The sequence below is a fragment of the Hyalella azteca genome, unplaced genomic scaffold (assembly GCF_000764305.2).
Source record: "Hyalella azteca isolate HAZT.00-mixed unplaced genomic scaffold, Hazt_2.0.2 contig8602, whole genome shotgun sequence".
Lineage (NCBI taxonomy): Eukaryota > Metazoa > Arthropoda > Malacostraca > Amphipoda > Hyalellidae > Hyalella > Hyalella azteca.
Genome location: NW_025938691.1, coordinates 40,442 through 58,850, shown reverse-complemented (window position 1 = coordinate 58,850; position 18,409 = coordinate 40,442). Strand labels below are relative to the sequence as shown.

The following is an 18,409-nucleotide window of genomic DNA, read 5'->3' as shown; positions in this document are numbered from 1 at the left end:
GCAGTAGTTGTATAGAACCTACAAGTATCCTAATCCAGCAATCTTGCACCATAGGTTAAACACTATTTATCGCTAGCAGTAAAGATTCTCGATTTTTGCATACGTTTTGAAGGAATGTTCTTCATTAAAAAATGTGATGAAAAGCTGGAAATGACCTATAAACATAAGTTGAAGAGGTATAACAACCGTTAGTATCACATAGAAAAGCCAAAGAAGAGAGCGTATGGGTCGTCGTGACTCCCGAACATGAAATGCGGAGAAGGGAGATGCAAGGCAAACTTCCTGGATCAAAATTCAGCACCACAACGGATCAACCCAAGGCTCAGTGGAAAGCGCCCCTAAGCACTTATTTCAGGCTCACTAGTTACACAAGGCTCAGTGGAAAACGCGCCCAAGCATTCCTTTCAGGCTCACTAGTTACACAAGGTTCAGTGGAAAGCGCGCCCAAGCATTCACTTCAGGCTCAGCGGTTACACAAGGCTCACTGGAAAACGCGCCCAAGCATTCACTTCAGGCTCAGTGGTTACACAAGGCTCAGTGGAAGGCGCGCCCAAGCATTCACTTCAGGCTCAGTGGTTACACAAGGCTCAGTGCGCCCAAGCATTCCTTTCAGGCTCACTAGTTACACAAGGCTCAGTGGAAAGCGCGCCCAAGCATTCCTTTCAGGCTCACTAGTTACACAAGGCTGAGTGGAAAGCGCGCCCAAGCATTCACTTCAGGCTCACTAGTTACACAAGGTTCAGCGGAAAACGGGCCCAAGCATTCACTTCAGGCTCAGCGGTTACACAAGGCTCACTGGAAAACGCGCCCAAACATTCATTTCAGGCTCAGTGGTTACACAAGGCTCAGTGGTAAGCGGGCAGAGCACTTTGACGCGCTAAGGGTACACACACAGTGAAAGCAGGTTGCCAGCGTGTTGGTTACCTGCTCAGGCTGGCGCCTGAAACCATAGAATACAGAAGCCTATTCGTACAGGTTTTCACTGTGAACACTTACATTATTATCCTATGTTCTTTCTTGTGGCAGGTTGCCCGCGCGGGCAAACCTGCTTCCACTGTGTGCGTACCCTAAGGCGATATCAATGTAAACGGGGATCTTATTCAATATATGATAGAGTTTATACGAAATGAACTTGAACATGAGCATCTTTGCTCATGTGTAGGCTTCATTTATATAATGTTACAAGGTGTCAATAACGAAGCAGATATTTTTACACATTGTCAGTAAACTTCAAAACATCGATCCTTTCATCAGCACCCAAAATGAGTCGATTGAAGCAGAAAAATTCTAATCATGAATAAAGATCAAGTAAAAGCGAGTCACTCGGTATTCTCAAAACAGAAAAAGAGGAGCTTATGCATTTAAATATGCATGCATTATGCATGTATCACTCTCAGATGAATATAAAATACAAATAAAACTAAAAAGCAAAGAATTAGATTAGAAATATAGATAGGGTAAACCTCTTAATTAAAACAAAAAATTCAACAGAATTTTGGAAATTACCTTGAAAGATACTACTAAGAAAGGTTGCTGCATGACAACAAAAGCTGGTTTGACATGCTGCTAGCATAACGAGCGGCAAAATATAATTTCTTATTTAGCTCTTCTGTGAATAATAAAGGTGTCGGTAACACTCTCCTGTACCTGAAATTTGAATAAAATTTGCTGTATAATACGTACAAATAAATTCACAAGAGCTGCCACCAAAAACGAGAAAAAGCAGTTTGAAAGACTACCTCCTTCTAGTTCATTTGCATGAGTAAAATGAGTCAAAGTTGCCCGAAATTATATTCCAATTTGATCTGGATGAATGTACTGCACAGATTTCGAGAAAACTCTTTTGTAAAATAAACAAAAAGGAAAACTTCATGAAAAAAATTCCTCTATAACGGGTATTAATCACAGTACACAACATAAGCTGGGTAATTAAGCAGTACACATTAATTAATCATAGTACACAACATAAGCAGGGAAATTAACCACAGTACACATTAATCATAGTACACAGCATAAGCTGGGTAATACTCGTCATCGTTATACTTGACAAAAATAGTGGGGTTCGAGGTACTGTTGACAGTGGTGTCGTAATGCATGTTGGTGGCGGGGTTCTTGGGTGGGTAATCCATGCTTTTATTTCCCACGCAAGCATCGCCAACAAGAACCATGGCAAGCAAGATGACTTTGGGCGATCCAGACGCATAACCGTGCGACACGCGGGCTTGGTTTGAGAAGTAGGTGCCTCGTCCATAAACGCACCCAACGTTTGTTCCATAGAGACGCCAATCTAGGTTTCCTTCATAGATTTTGTCGAGAACGGACGCCTTAGTGCCATGGAACATGTATTGTTCTTTCAGTCGCTGAACGTCCCCTTTGAACAGGTGCACCATCTTCTTTTTCTTCAGCTGATAATCATCCCAGAGAAAGCTGTTCTGGATACGGAATATTTTGTGGATGCTGATTCCACTAAGAGTGGTACGGAATATATTATCCACGAAAATATACTCATTTGAGCCAACAGCAATCTGATCCACGGAGAAGACACCATTTGATATAGTCTCGTTCCAAAGCTTCCTGAAGTGAATTGGCTTGTTGTCTTGCATCTGAGTTGATAAAATTTTAGCAGGCCTCCTGATCAACCGCATGCCATATTGCATGAAATTCATATTCACTAGATCGTAAATGTTTCCATTCCGAGTTCTTACTTCTGATTCTCCGTTTTGCAGGGCTCTTTCTAAACAGTCGCTGAGGGCCAACTGATAAAACTTGTCCGTTTCACCGTGAGTGAGGAACGTGGGGCTTCCATACTGGCTTTCCAAGAACCACAACCATCGAGTGTTTGTACCCATGTTGGCAAAAATATCAGAAGGTGTTGACAAACGTCGCACCTGGAATATTTTCATCTTACTTGAGCGGAAAGTCATACTTCTGAAATCAAAGTCACCGGTAGAGCCGTTTTGGCCAAAGATCTTGCTGAGATGATGTTGATCTGAGGAGTCTGACTTGGTTTCTAGTGTTAAAGTTACTTCATCCTTGGAGGGATCACAGTAAGCCTCTTCGAGACTTTGATTCAGGGGGTCGGGAAGGCGAACCCAGGTGCCGTCCTGTATTTCCCAGGAAAATTTTTGCTTCATGTGAATATTTCTACAGTTTTGGTGCACGCACCTGCCAGCTAAGTAGTGAGAGCAAATCATTGCTCCTGTTTCATACTTGCTTCTTGCTCTCCGACCAAAGTCGACATTCTTCTTCAGCTGTTCTTTGAGTTGATCTTCACTAAAACGTTGGTCTACCAGATATTGAGTTAGCATTTGATTGTGAGTTGAGTTGAAGCTGTGATCACAATCACAAGAATTGGAATTACACTGTCCATTAATCCACTTCAAACAAACGTGAAAACGATGGCAAAATTTCTGGCAAACAAAGTTCCGCTGGTTGTAGATGTTGCAAACCCTCAAAATATGACGATCACACCTAGAGCTCCGCGGTACACAGCCTAAATCTGGTACCAATTTGTTTGTTGAAACTGCTTTTTCTACAACGTAATCATGGACATCATGAGTGACGTTCACAGTAGCAGGTGAAGCCGAGCTAGCAGTACTGGCAGAGCCAACTTTAGCTGTGCCAATTGACACGTGATCTAAGCCAGGCAGTAAAGATTGCACTGAAGGCGTGGGACGTCCATGAGGAGTTGGCTGAGCTGAGGTTGCTGCCAGAGTAGTTGACTGGGCAGAGGTTGATCCTCGAGAAGTTTGCTGGGGAAGGGTGACTCCTGAAGTAGTGCTGTAGAAATAGTACAGAATTGTTCCAGAAATTTATATAAATATTTCTGATCAAAGAATAGATAGATTCAAAGAAGAGTTATAGTACAGAAATTAATCCTAAGAAAATAATAAGTGGGAGAAAGCAGTTTCATTTGATAATGGCTGAGAAGCAATATTTCTTTAGCAAAATGATGACTAGTTAATGGTGTGAAAGTTTACAAATAGATGGCAATAAATTTCATCGGAGATTTTAGAGAACCTGAAAAATACTTTTTAGATAGAGAAAACTTTTGGGAGAGATGTGACTGGCACTGTGTCCATTGATACCTAATGAAATTAATTTGATGATCTAGGGATCTGAAAGCAGCTGTCTGCATGGCAGGGGAGTATACACATCAACTGCAGAAGATTCACTGCCGTCAAGTGGGGCGACTTTGGCCACCACAACAACAGAAACAGATGGCAGCAAAACAAAATAATAAATAAATGTTGGCCAAGGTGACTGGGGTGACTTTGGCCAACGTTTATTATTTTGTTTTGCTGCCATTTGTTTCTGTTGTAGTGGTGGCCGAAGTCACCCCCACTTGACGGTACCAACCTTGAACCTTGCCATATCATTACTAAGTACCGGTACTAACAGGCTGAGGAAGAACATTCAAAATGTTACATAGGTCTACCCATTTGTTGAAATTTCATTGGATTCTTTCACAATACATATATATGGCTGGCTGTAATTTTAGAAAACCATTGCTAAAACAACAATTGCTTAACAAAATGCATAGTAATTTTGGAAAAATTAACAACAGAAATTTATCAAATACAACCTGTAGTAACTGGAGTAGTTATTGACTGGGCTGCTGAATGAGGGGTAAGCTGGAGTGTAGGCTGGGGAGGCTGTGGGTTTTGGTGCAGGAGGTGGGACCGTTGGAGTACTTTGGCTGCTGAATGAGGAGTAATGTTGAGTGTAGGCTGGAGAGGCTGCGGGTTTTGGTGCAGGAGGCGGGGCCGCTGGAGTACTTTGACTACCTCCCATGATGCCCTGACTCGATCTGAAACACAGTTTTGAGTTATTCCCTGCATCTATTTTAGGAAAACCCTTACTAGAACACAGATACAAGAAACTACTAGGGAAAAACTTGATCTTCCTAAGCAATATTCCAACAAGAGGCCCAAATTCAGAATATTATATACAGCAATATATAACATAAATTAACTTTCAATTTTGGCCACTTCAACAGCCATGTATAATGGCAAAAGTCAGAATCTTCCCATTGCAAATTTTTTACAACTGTCTGGGATGATTCAAGCTCCTAGGCTCTCATCAATATGTTGCATATAAAAATGATGATGTTACTGCCTGCCACCTAACAAATCCAAGAACATGATACATGAATAATGAACATGATGACTTTTATTGCTTGCTAAACTGTTATCTTGTCTTGTGAGCCAGCAGGGCAAATGTGCTTAGAACTCTAAATAAATATATAAGCCTCCAAATTGAGTAATTTTTTATTCAAATGGCCTTAGAAATATTGTTTCTATGCCATTATAATGCCTAGCTTCGCTAGAATTTATTCTTCTTGAATCACAAATTGAGCTTTCTTGCCATTTCTGAGTCTACTATTCTTATGGGAAGCTCTCTGAAGTATTAATAATTAGATAGGTGTCTTAGTATGACTGAGGGTGTTTACTGGATCAGGGTTTTCAAATCAATGGTTTGATTGATGGTCTCCACCTCCTCTACAACCATCCTCAACCACCACTTTGGTTAATCTTTTATGTTTTTGCAAGTTTCATTTATTTACAAAAGTAAGTTAATGATGGCAATTACCTAAAAAATTGCAGGTACAAATGGAGAACAAAGACAGGGATAAAATCAAGGCACGGGAGCTGACATGTGAATTGTAATAACTCATGATTTCCATGGTTTGCATTTTTCATCCAAGTCTTGAAGTCTCAAATCAATTAAAAATGTGATTAGTTTGAGGAGTGCACTTGATCAACATTAGAGGGATCTTTATACATACTATACTTAACAAGGATTTATCACTCATAGTAGTGAATTGACCAATTTAACACTCAATGTTAAAAAAGCATCTTGTGCATCAGGAAATGGAGGTTTGCAAGCATGCAGTGACCACTAATCAGCAACTTCTCCTTCTTCCTTGTAGCGAATGGAACTAGGTCTTCCCACAAGACCTTATTTCTGGTAATGTTTCAGAGAAAGTTTCAAGTCAATCTGGGATATTGAATAGAATATTTAAAAAATTGCAGGTAAAATCCATAATTTAAATGCAATTCTCAAATCTCAGGGGTGGTAAGCAAAAATGTGGCCCTTTTCTTGCTTATTAAAAAATGAAATAGGCATGAATGAATGAATTTTTATAAAAGAAATTAGAAAAGGGTTATGAAAATGGGCAAAATTGACCGTTTTTAGCACATTTTCTCATTAATGGAAAAAAATGCGCTATTGTGCAAGTACTAAGTAATGTCCATCTGCCTGTCTGTCTGTGACTTCACATTTTTGTAGATGAGAAAATGTACTCTCTGTCACTCACTGCAGTGAGTACTGAGTTACATGTATTTTTCATCTTATTTACAGGTAGCTTCTGCCAAATTTTCCTGGATAGGGTCAGAAGAGTTTGGATAATACTGAGCAGAAATTTTGCAAAATTGAGGGTAAACCAATTCATTTCACAGTTGATCTTTGATGCATGTGAAATTACAGGAAAATAGGCACTTTTCCATATTTTTCACTTAAGAAATTAGAAAAAAGCCATATCAAAAGGTGAAATTGGCCAGAGACAGAGAGGCATTTCTGTCCAATTTTTGGGTGACTTCTGCCAAAATTTCCAGTTGGGATTAGAGCTTTCCCAGTAAATCCCACAATTTCAGAAGTTCAGAACCATGTGATTCCCACAAGTCTACAACCACAAGATACATTACCTGGCTGAGTCTGGCTCCTATCAAAATAATCAAATTGTTATCAAAGGTGCACAATGGGGTAGCACAGGATTCCAGATCATTGATGTAATTAAAATTCAATATTTTGGAGCCACAAGACTAGGGTAAATGGGGTATATTTTGACACTTTAAGGACGTAGCAAAAAAGCAATGGCTATAAAAAATACACGGTACGTGCATACAAGTTCTGTTTGCTTTATGTCACTCTCAAAACACTGCACTATGCGCCAGCAACAATGAAACTGTCACAAAATGTTTTAGCATAGTTCTGTTCCAAAATTTATTGTCCTTCGACAAGTGGCCGTTCGACCGAGGGCTGGTTCGACCCACAGCCTAGATAGGGACCACTTAAAGTGCTGAAGGCTATGTTCTGGGAGGCAGGAATCATGATGGTCCATTACATCCAGGGCAGTGGTGGTCTTCGGCAGGCAACCCACATCATTCAATAAATCGTCAAAGTTGTTTTTTTTTTCCTGTTGTTTCCTGTCACAGGCACAAACCTATCTATTTACAATTTTGAGGGGATATGAACTGTTAGTGGCATTTAAAATAGGCTTTTGTTTAAAAAATATAAAGGGACTCTGAAATTTGAAGTTGGAAACACCAGTCAGCGGTCGCCGGTCGGGGAGGCTAAAATTTGAAAATCACTATCGGACACTGGCACGTTGCCCTGCTTGGCATGGACGAGTACTGCTGAATGAGGGGGATTGGCAAACAGGTTTCCGGTTCTAAAACTCCTTCCTTCATGCTCCGCCAGCCTAGTATAAAAGTTGCGAGATGTCATACCAACATACGCAGATGCGCATAGCGTACAACTATATTGATAAACTAGGGACGATTGCATAAGAACAGTAAGTGTGTCTTTATACTTGAAAAAAAAATCGGATTTTAAAATTATTTACCAGCAATACATGAAGATTTACATATGGGAGGTATTTAGAGAACAAACATTTCAACTCCTTAGTCATAGACTCAGAAGCGGGACCATAGTAAAGAAATGAACAATAAACAGCATTCCTATGGTCATGTTTGGGAATAACTTCAGAATATTGCTTAGACAAAAATTTCTTAATTTGAGTATATACCAATTGCGATGGAAACCCATTACGTAAAAACGTACTGCGTAAAAATTCAGATTGCATCGTATGGAAAGTTGAGCAGATACAAAAGCCTTGGTTTATTAACGTTCAAAAACCATTTAATTTGAAACAAAATGAACAAAAGCTAAAGAAGCTGGTGCATAAACTGGTAAACATTGATTTTTGGTAAACAGAGGTCTGAAAACGGCCATTCGATTATGTGACATTGTAATCAAGAAAATATAGACTATTGTTTGATTCTAGCTCCATGGTAAACTTGATGGACTTGTGCTGGAGATCAAGATAATAAAAAAAGGCCTACATATGAAGGATGCTTGAAAATTAAGAAAGTGTCATCAAAATACCAGTTATAGAATAGTGGCTTGAAATCAAGTGGACAATTGGCCAGCCATGTAGCCTCGTGAAAACACATGTAAAATGTTTGCAAAAGTAGGGCCGAGAGGAAAACCCATGCCCAAACCGCCAATTTGTCTATAAAATTTTCCAGCAAATATAAAACTGAGTTTAAAACAGATAATTCAAGAAGAGATTTAAAACAGGTGAGGTTCAAACCCATGACACAGTCATTGACACTTTTAAACAAAGAACTTAGGCAGATATTGATAGTTTCATGGAGGGGTATATTGGTAAACAAATACCCCTCCATGGATTAGGTTTGTTTACCAATATACCCCATCCAGTTTCCATACTGGAAACTGAAATGCTCAAGAACAGCAAAAAATGCCAACACTCTACCAATCACAAAAACCAGACTAATCCCACTAATTACTTGGATCTGGCAGCTCTAAGCTGACATTTCATGAATAAATTTCGAAATTGTGGCTCAATTGTGCACTTTTGTTAACAATTAGTTACAAGGTATTTTCCTACTGTTAAACTGCTACTTAGCTGTCACACTTACCTTGCTGCAGGTGCTGCTTGTTGCTAAAAAAACATATAATGCAGGTGAAAACCCAAACTGGCTTATCAGGCAAAGTTTTCCAAGAATTAGGAGTAAAAACTATTACTTTACTGGCAGTTTTTTAAAAATGCTAGCAAATATGTGCTGTTGCTCTTATTTTTTATGATAGAAATTATTTTTTAATTTAAATCTTGTGGCTCCAAGTCAAATATTTTTGATAAATTTTCAATCATTTCTTAGAATCATTGGGCCTCATCTCGGAGCTAATACCAACAATGAACTCACTATGGCCATGGCTTCAGAGTGATATTAGGGAGCTGTTATTAAGTGGATCTTGAAGTTGAAGGTATAGGAGCTCACCAGGACCTCTACAATTGAAGTCAATTTTTCCTGTGATGCCTTTACCTCATAGGTAAATATGTTAATTCTAACAGCATTTAAAAGGAAACATATGTGTTGGCATTGGCAAGCAAAAACAATATTTTGGTGGCCAGGGATTTGGCTACTGTGCCTTAACATGTAACAGCGGAAACAGCCTATGTCCCCCCCCCCACTATTGCATGGCATGTGGTGCCGGTGGCACCCATGGGGCATGGAGTATTAGAGTGCATCTCTGCAGGATCTCAAAACACTGAAACTGTGGGGTGCCCACATGGCTAGCTATGGTGGTTATCCAAAAATAAAGCAGTCTTCTTCTATAGAGTGAGAGAATGGTCAGCACTGAGCCTTTCATACAGAGATGTAGTAAAAGGTGTATATATGTTGTAATCCAAACAGGTGATGAACCAAAAATAACCTTGCCTTAACAAATATTTTTTTAAATATATTTAAAAATAATATAAAAATATATATTTCAGTCTCAGGATTTCCACAATTGCCACCAGTTTCCACCTGAGATAGAACCTAGAATATGTCAAAAACTTTAATGCCTTTCATACAGTACATGCATTAATTTTGATTCTTCTAAAACCAAATCAATTTAACTTAGCATGTATATATGAATTACTAGTAAGATAAATGTAAATGTATGGTGACAATAGGGTACGTCCGGCACTAAGAACCCGGCTGGCTTTCTCGCCCCTCCCCCCTCCTCTTCTCTTCACGAGAAGAGGCTGTAGGCACTAGGCAGGAGTAGGTTTGTGAGCCAGCCTAGGCCTGAATTTATTCATTATTTATTAATATTAATCTATTCAGTAACAATCATGTAACATGTTAAATATTATTCCTTTTCCTCTATAAATTTATTATATTCTTTGTGCTATTACTAGTATTAGCCCACTGCCCAGTCAGTCAGAATTCTTGTATTGCTCAGCTTTATTCATAAAATTAATCATTGTATATTTGTACTTGCCATCAATTAAAAAAATATATATATATTTTTCTTTAGCTTTGTTTTGCTTTAAACATGAATCATTGATTCCTATTTCCTTGTATTAGTATTAAACTAAATTTATATAAGCATTTCAAGTTTTCACCTGTCAATAACCCTAAATTATCTTGCTTTGTTCAACTTTAATTATCTGCTCTGTCATTGTATTATATATTTATTCTATCCTAGCCTTGATTTCATGTTTGTTGTTTATAGTGTGATAACAGTGTTTAAATAAAGTACAGGCACTATGTCAGAGTCTGCATCAGATGATGTCAGTGACATGCTTAATAGTGATAATGAGAACATCATGCTGGAAACACCATCACAAGGCTCTACTGGCAAATCTGCAGTTTGTGTCCCAAGTTTCCTTCCTGGGAGTCATATTTGACCAAAAACTTACCTGGGGCGCCAACATACCTAGTGCGCCTTGCCTCTAGGTGCCAAGCTGACCTCCGCCTGCTACGAGTAATTGCTGCCAGAAGGTGGGGTCATGGAGAGCTGATGCCACAACACTATGGCCATAGTGACAAAGCAGAGAGTTTTTTAGACTCTACCTCAAGTTCATTTTTGAGTCCTATAAGTAGACCAGTAAACTGAGTAAAGTAGGTATCATGGATACCAGCATTATCATACTTAAGAAATTGGTTTAAATCTTGAGTTATTCAGGAAATTAAAAATGAACTGATTCCAAAAAAGCTCTGGTTTGCCACTATGACTACGGCAGCTATACATTGCCCTAATCCAGTCCAAACTTGACTATGCCAGCTTCCTCCTAATTCCAGCAGCAGCCACGCACCTGCTAAAGCTCAACAGAATCCAATACGAAGCCGCACGAATCATCCTTGGGTCATGGCGCTGCACACCCACTGCAAAACTAGAGGCAGAGGCAGACCTGGTGCCTTTAGAATTGAGGCAACAGCAAACTCTACTGACGTACTGTTCCCACTTCCCGCATCCTCACCATCCCCCGCCACCCAGCAAGATCCAAGATACTCAATTACTATCCCTTTGTGCTATATGAACACCTATCTTGACCGCTACCAGCAGCAGGACGAGCATTCCAGGGCTTCAGAGATGATGGGATCTACAACTAAAAATAGAAGATGGCCCAACTGTGCCAATGCAAGCACGCTACATCCCTGCCAGACTTGAAACCTGGGCAACACTTGCAGCGCATCGCAAAGAAACGGACCTCTCCTGAATAATGGCAGCAAGCTTTCAAAGACCTTCTGAATCACACATACCCTACCCAGTACCCACCACGAAATCTACAGTGATGGCTCCACAAAAGACAATAAATCAGGATGTGGAATCCACAGCTCTACATTTCAAATCAAAGCCCGTCTACCAACAGCTACATCAGTCTTCTCAGCAGAGCTGTATGCTATCTACTTTGCAATAAAATTTGCTGCTGAAAAACCAGGCAAATTTGTCATATTCACAGACTTCCTTGCCTGCATTGCCTGCTTTCGATCAGCCCGCCCCTCCAGACATCAACTGGTGTCATGGATCCAGAGTCTCCTCATGACTCGCACTCCAAACAAATTTTCCCTGGAGTGGGTACCTGGCCATGTTGGTATAAACGGCAACGAAGCTGCCGACAGGCTGGCCCGCTCCTCACTGGATCTCACCCAGACCACACAGGTGCCCCTCAGCTCTGCTGACACCAAACAACTCATCACTTGAACGTTTCACACTAAATGGCAAAGAGCATGGTCTGCACAACTGCAAGAACTCACATCTTTCAAGCAAATACTGGGCCCACTAGCCCAACATTCCCTTCCTCATCCACATCAAGTTGCCATCACATGGATTTGACTGGCAGTCTGCGTACTGATGCATGGCCATCACTTCACAAGCTCACCCCCATACCAGTGCTCCTCATGTCAATGCCGGCTCACTCTAGACCACCTCTTCATTAACTGCCCTGCACTGTCTCCTCATCGCAATCAACTGAAGGCTGCTTGCATCCGCCTCGGAGTCTCCTTCAGCCTGTCCTCACTCATAGCCCCCGAATTTCCTGCTGACATAATTATCAAGTACCTCCAGGACACCAACATGCTTGACCCTGAAGAAAGCTGAATGGGGGTGCCAATATTTCAGTCAGTGATGCACCTCATCCTAACCAAGTAACCAAGTAAGTTCAGTCGAGTCATTAATCTCATGTGAGGCACTGTGCAGGGCATGTTAGTAGTCAGTAACCTGGGATGAAATATGTATATATTGCTCAAATAAATCTCTTGCAATATTTATCATTGATTTTACAATCAAACAGCTCCAGTCTCTTAACATGGCTGCTCGCTCGTTGCAATGTCTTATCTCGGTCTTTTTGCCCACAGTTGCGCAAATCCTGAGCACTATTCTGTTGGGGGGCTAACTTGGACGAGTTTCCATAGCTCCCTCAGCGCTAAAAGAAGAGTTGAAGGTCAGAAGGTCCTATGTAGAAATATGTAGAAGTGATCTTGGTGAGAGTCAGCTGCATTCATCGAGTGAACACTGAACGGTACAAGGTTCATGGTGATAAGATGTGTTGTGCCAAAGTGTTGAAAAGTCCAAATCATGAAAATCAAAGTGCATAAAACCAGAATAATTTCAAATCACTTCTGTTTTTGTTTCAGAATTCACAGAATCTGTGTAAAAACAAGAAGTATGGCAGAGTCATCATCTGGAAGACCAGAAAAACTTTTCAGTGAAACCATGACTGATCTAACTGACTTTGATGGCTTCCCTTCAGACTCTCCAGTGATTGGCCGGCCGGCTGCTGGCAAGAAGCAAAAAGCCAAGACTTCAAGCCAAACCTACCCACCACACCGAAACTTCTTCAACCAGCAGCCCACAGTCAACAGCTCAAGCAGACAAGCCCACCCAAGCTACATGCCTACTGAGTGATGAGAGAAGATAAAAAATCACTACCCTTCAACTTTTTTTGCCCAAACCTACAAGAACTGGCCAGCGCTGGAGCTTATTGAACCAGACAGCCTTCATCGCAATGCCAAAGGCACCTTAATCACTGGTAAAGTATCTTCTGCTAATGTAAACCGCTTTATCAATTCAGAGCACTGAGAGCACACCCTTGAGCACAATGGCATGAAATATACTATCCACATTCGCAAAACCCCACCCCTATACCAAGGAGAAGTGGTATTTGACCTAACTGATATAGCATAGCATGAATCAACGCAGATGATTAGGCCGACAAGGGCCTGTCGTCAAGTCTCGTCGTCTTGCATTCAAACACAAACTGCTAAAAAAAATGGCCACATGGCCACGTCAAGTCAAAAAATTTTGCAATGTGCGCTCCCTAAGAGCGCCCAGTCCGATTGTCCAGTGGTCGTACTCTGGTGGGAGGCTCCTCCACACTGAACATATAACTACGCATAACTGAGTCAAGTCGATTCTTGAAGGCGTTCAGCGTGGTCGCCTCGGCAATCTCCGCTGGCAGCCCATTCCACCAATCAACCACATGATGAGAGAAGTGCCGCCTTGCAGTAGTATTACACCTTGGTTTCTTTCTTTTAAACAGATGACCCCTGGTGATCCCTTCCGTGTCTAGCGTGAAAAAATTCTCATTCCGGTAATAGCTATGAGTGTATTTGTAAGATTCTATAAGGTCGCCACGAGTTCTCCTATATGCCATACTAGGAATGTTCATCCTCTCCAGTCGCTGCTCATAAGCCACATCCTTAAATCCTGGGATGACTCGAGTTGCTCTCCTCAAAACACCTTCAATAAGTTTCTTGTCTTTCTAGTCCATACTAAGCTACTCAACAGAACACCTGATTGCCCAGGCAGCCCAGCTCATGTTGCCTTCCAGTTAAAACTCAAATAAAATGATATCTATAAAGAAGCTGTATCCAAGTCATGTTCTAGCAGACCCTAACAATAGCCAGTTTCTTTCAATGCGCATTGCAATTGAATGCTCCTCAGCTGTACCAGATAGGGTATTTTTTCACAATGTAGCCCTCAACGTACACTCCTACCTTGCACCTCCTACTAACTGCTATGGCTGTCAAAGGTTTGGACATGGTGCCGTATCATGTAGAAGACGTTCAGTATGTGCCCGCTGCTCATCACCCAACCATGTGCTACAGAACTGTGATGCTGAAAACCCGTGCTATGCATCGTGCAGGGGTGCTCATCCTACATCATCTCCTTGCTGCCCCTTCTACAAGAAGGCCCTTGCCATCTCATCCTGGGTAGCTGCCAGGGATGAGGGAGCTCACCTGTGAGATGGCAGCAAAAGAATATGCATCTCTGTATATGCCAACCAAAATTATCCCCAGCCAACAGGCAAAAACAAATGGGAACACACCTGCATCCTTACCAAAAGCAAGCCCATCAATCGTGGCACCAAGCCTTGCTCATGCTGCTGCCGCTCCACGGCCCTCATATGCCTCATCAGTCCTAACCCCAGTGCAGCACTGTTCACCCTTGGAAGCCTCCTCTCGCAAGAGGAAAAATCCAAGCTCGCCTACCCCACAACATTTGACAGAGGAAATCACCATATACTGAGTGGGGAGTCTTGGTCCAACACTTTGGACCCTCTCCATGCCCTGACTCAGCTCACAGAAAATCATCAATCTCCCCCAGCAGTCAACCCAACAGAAGAATCTATACAAAAAGCCTCTTTCACGGATCTCATTGCCAACTTCTTCAAATCACTCTATGTACAAAGCATGCATGCCTTATCAGAATGCCTGACCTCCTTGAATAACCCAATAGCCACAGTCTTGCAGCCTCTTCTTGCCTTGCTGACTAGCCAAGTCTCTTCAGTCTAATGCCGCTCCAATCAGTGTTCCTCTGGAATGCCTGAGGACTTGTGTCAAAACTCTCAGAGCTAAAGCTGTTTTTGTTGCACTCAACTCCCTCTGTAGTCTGCATCACAGAAACCCATCTGGAAAATTGGCACTCCCCACGGTTCCCAGGGACCTACTGCCAGGACAAAGCAGATGGCTTCAGAGGACTGCTGATCCTAGTTAGTGTCCATCTACAACAGAGAGCTGCAGACTTGGAACCAATTGCAGATGGACCAATGCAGGCCTTGGCAGTGGACACTGCCCACATGGGATCATGGTCAAAAATTTTTCTCTTTTAAACCCTTGCCTCTCTATAACGCAGACTGAATTTGAACATTATTTGTCCACATTTGGCATAGGGACCTCATCTGTGGAGACTTTAATGCCCATCATTCACTTTAATGCCCATACCAAACCAAACTGGGCAGGAGTCTCTCTCTTCAATGTCATTAGCAAGACCCCTCTCTTGCTCCTTAACACTACTGCATTCCTACCCCCCTAGACCCACACTCGGATACAGGCTCAGTTTTGGACCTGTTTTTTGGTGCCTCTCTCTAGTTCCCATACTCAGTTTCACTTGTCTTGGACTTGGGGAGTGATCATACTCCCCTGCTACTGAAGAGCACACCTCGACAAACTCCTAGGATCAAAAGTGTTCCACGATGGTCACTACCACAAAGGACTTGTATTCAGGAGTAAGATTCATGGGCCGCGGCTCTCTCAAACAGATCCATTCCTTGAGGAAACACACCACATGAATCTTATCAGGCTTTCTCATTGGCAGTGATGGAGCACAGCAAGCGACACTTCCCACTGAGGCAATCAACTTGCCCACATTGGCCAGGATGCCCATGGTAGACATCAGCCTGTGCTTGGGCGCTGCATGCAAGGAGGAAAGCATGCAACCTATTCTACTGACACCCAACACCCTCAAAACAACAGTAGAAGCTGCCAAGAAAGAATCTTGGAAAAAATTTCTCTCACATATAAGCTCACAGACTCGTCTCACAACAGTGTGGAAAATGTTTTGAGCAGTGGCTGGCAGACTCCTCAATGCAGTCATCTCACTCTCAGTCATAAATAACCCACTTTCTCTAGAGAAAACTGCAGAAGCCCTAGCAGCCCATTTTGCAACCACTCTTGCCGCAGCCCAACCCAGCAGGATGTCCGAGGAGAGGAAAAATATAATAGCTGCGGCTCTCGCATGTGAAGATGACACATCCTACAACTGCCAGTTCACTCTAGGCAAACTCACGCGAGGCATACTCAGGCTTGAGACCCGCTCATCACCAGGGTCTGACCTCGTGCAGAATGCATTCCTTTTCCACCTCCCCAAAGCTCATCACTCAGTGCTCCTGGCACTCTTCAACAAGTCCTTCTGACTGGCAGAACTACCCCACGAATGGAAAATGGCACTCATTATCCCTATTCCAAAGCCCCTGAAGGATCCAGGGCAACTTTCCTCTTACCAGCCTATCAGCTTGCTGTCATGCATGGGGAAGCTCATGGAGAGACCTGTACATGATTGCCTCACATGGCACCAAGAATCCAATGTGTGTTTCTTGCCTCACCAGTTTGGATTTAGGCATGGTCTTACAACCATCGATGCTCTTATGCTACTGGAACACAAGATCCAGATGGCACTTTGCAGTGGGCAGGTCCTAATAACAGTGTACTTTAACTTCAAGGGCACATTTGATCAGGCAGACCACTCAGGCATACTAAACAAGCTGGCACAAAATGGAATCAGGGGTCATATGCTGCATTGGAAACAGGCATACCTGACAGCGCTCATTCTGAGTATCAGTCACAGGAAGCTTGTCCTCACTACATCTCACAAGGACTGGTGCACCTCAGGGATCCATCTTATCCCCACTGCTCATTAATGTGCTACTCCACGACATACCTTCTCTGCCAAATGTTAACACAGCTGTTTATACCGATGACATCACAATGTATGTGGTAGCAGACACTGCAGCAGAAGCAGGAAATTTACTGCAACAAGCTATTGATACGTTTATCACCTTGGTGGATGCCTGGTCATTGTCTGTAAACCCTGTAAAATCAGTATATCAAATATTCCCATGTAAACGCAATATTCATCCTCTTCCAGCCCTTCACAGCTCAGGCACACCCATATAAAATCACTCGACAACACCAACTTCTGGGCCTCACCTTTGATTCTCCAACCTTGACCTGGGAAGCCCACATAAACTGCCTCCTAACAACTGCCAAAAACAACTAAACATCCTGAGAGTTTTGAGCAGCACCAACTTTGGAGGCTCTTGCATGATCTTTTTGTGCTTCTACCACACATACATCCGTGGCTACAAAGACTATTGGCTCCCAATATACTCTTCAGCATCACCAACTCTCCTATCAAGATTAGACATAGTTCACTCTACGGCGATCCGACATTGTGAGGCCATGGCGATCTACTCTGCTACTGTCACTATACTGCAAAGCAGGACTGCTACTGCCAGAAATCTACCGCAACCAACGCACAGCCAAGTTTTTCCTCCAGCTTCTACACCGCTCTCCAGCCCATCCAGTGCACCTCCTTTCATGATCATCAGCATAATGAACACTGAACATCTCAAGTGTCTATCACCCTTGATTGTGTGAAGTTAACCAGCAAATAATCATTTATAACTTGATCTTGGACTATACATTCTATATATACCTTGAGTATATTTAGTGAGGGTTCCTTCCAGTTCCGGAGTCATGAACCTGGCTGGCTTTCTCGCTCCTCCCCCCTCCTCTTCTCCCTATGAGAAGAGGTAGGAGACTAGGTCTAGGAGTAGGTTTGTGGGCCAGCCAAGGTTTAAATTTAGGTACAGTAGTTAAAATCCCATCATTTTAGTTCACTATAATTTTCATATTAAGGCTATATTATTTTTCTTGAAACCCTGGTCACATCATTTGGGAGCGCAGCCATGCACCACCAATTATGTGCACCAATAAGCCCTGAATCGAACCTCTTGGATCTCTCCGGACCTACACCAATCAGCCATGCACCACTCGGCTTTGTCCTCTTCTGGCCTTGACCACCACCTGCCGTGCACCACCAGGCTGCGGATCGAATATGACTTTTAGGCATTGTTAAATTACGTAATTTTACGTTCACCGCATCTGAGGTTAGGTTTCAGATAGCATAGTTCTGTTCCAAAATTTATCGTCCTTCGACAAGTGGCTGTTCGACCGAGGGCTGGTTCAACCCACAGCCTAGTTAACAATAAACAGCATTCCTATGTTATATATACTTTTTTTTATATATACATTTTTTTCAAAATTATTTATTCTGTTAATTGATTCATGCATTGCCTCTGATTTCACACCAGTGTGCAAAATTTGAAAAAAAAGTGTGTCAAATATCAGTTATAAGATTTGTAGCTGACAAAATTATTTTTTCAATTTTTTTAATATTGGATTTTTTTTTAATTTTTAAAATAATTTATTTTGACATTTAATTCATGCATTGTCTCCAACTTTACACAAGTGGGCAAACTTTCAGA

The 18,409-nt window shown here is 41.9% G+C and overlaps 1 protein-coding gene across 2 annotated transcripts; it reads right to left on the bottom strand.

Moving 5' to 3' along the window:
* Window positions 1-1,439: 1,439 nt before the first annotated feature.
* Window positions 1,440-4,808, bottom strand: LOC108673938 (protein mono-ADP-ribosyltransferase PARP12-like). 2 transcript variants are annotated; one of them, XM_018161828.2, is made up of 3 exons: window positions 4,779-4,801; window positions 4,586-4,694; window positions 1,440-3,780 (listed from the first exon to the last, which is right to left on the bottom strand). In XM_018161828.2, exons 1-3 carry the CDS (start codon window positions 4,792-4,794, stop codon window positions 1,995-1,997), a joined length of 1,911 nt encoding a protein of 636 aa, XP_018017317.1. In that variant the 5' UTR covers window positions 4,795-4,801; the 3' UTR covers window positions 1,440-1,994. The 2 variants fall into 2 exon arrangements, with proteins under 2 accessions (XP_018017317.1, XP_018017315.1); XM_018161826.2 differs by having other exon boundaries at window positions 4,586-4,808.
* Between the last annotated feature and the right edge of the window lie 13,601 nt (window positions 4,809-18,409).

Coding starts and splice junctions, on each gene's coding strand:
- LOC108673938 (XM_018161826.2), bottom strand. CDS start 4,794: ATGGGAGGTAGTCAAAGTACTCCAGCGGCCCCGCCTCCTGCACCAAAA. Junction 3,781..4,585: donor AACTACTCCAGTTACTACAG/GTTGTATTTGAT, acceptor CTATTTCTACAG/CACTACTTCAGGAGTCACCC.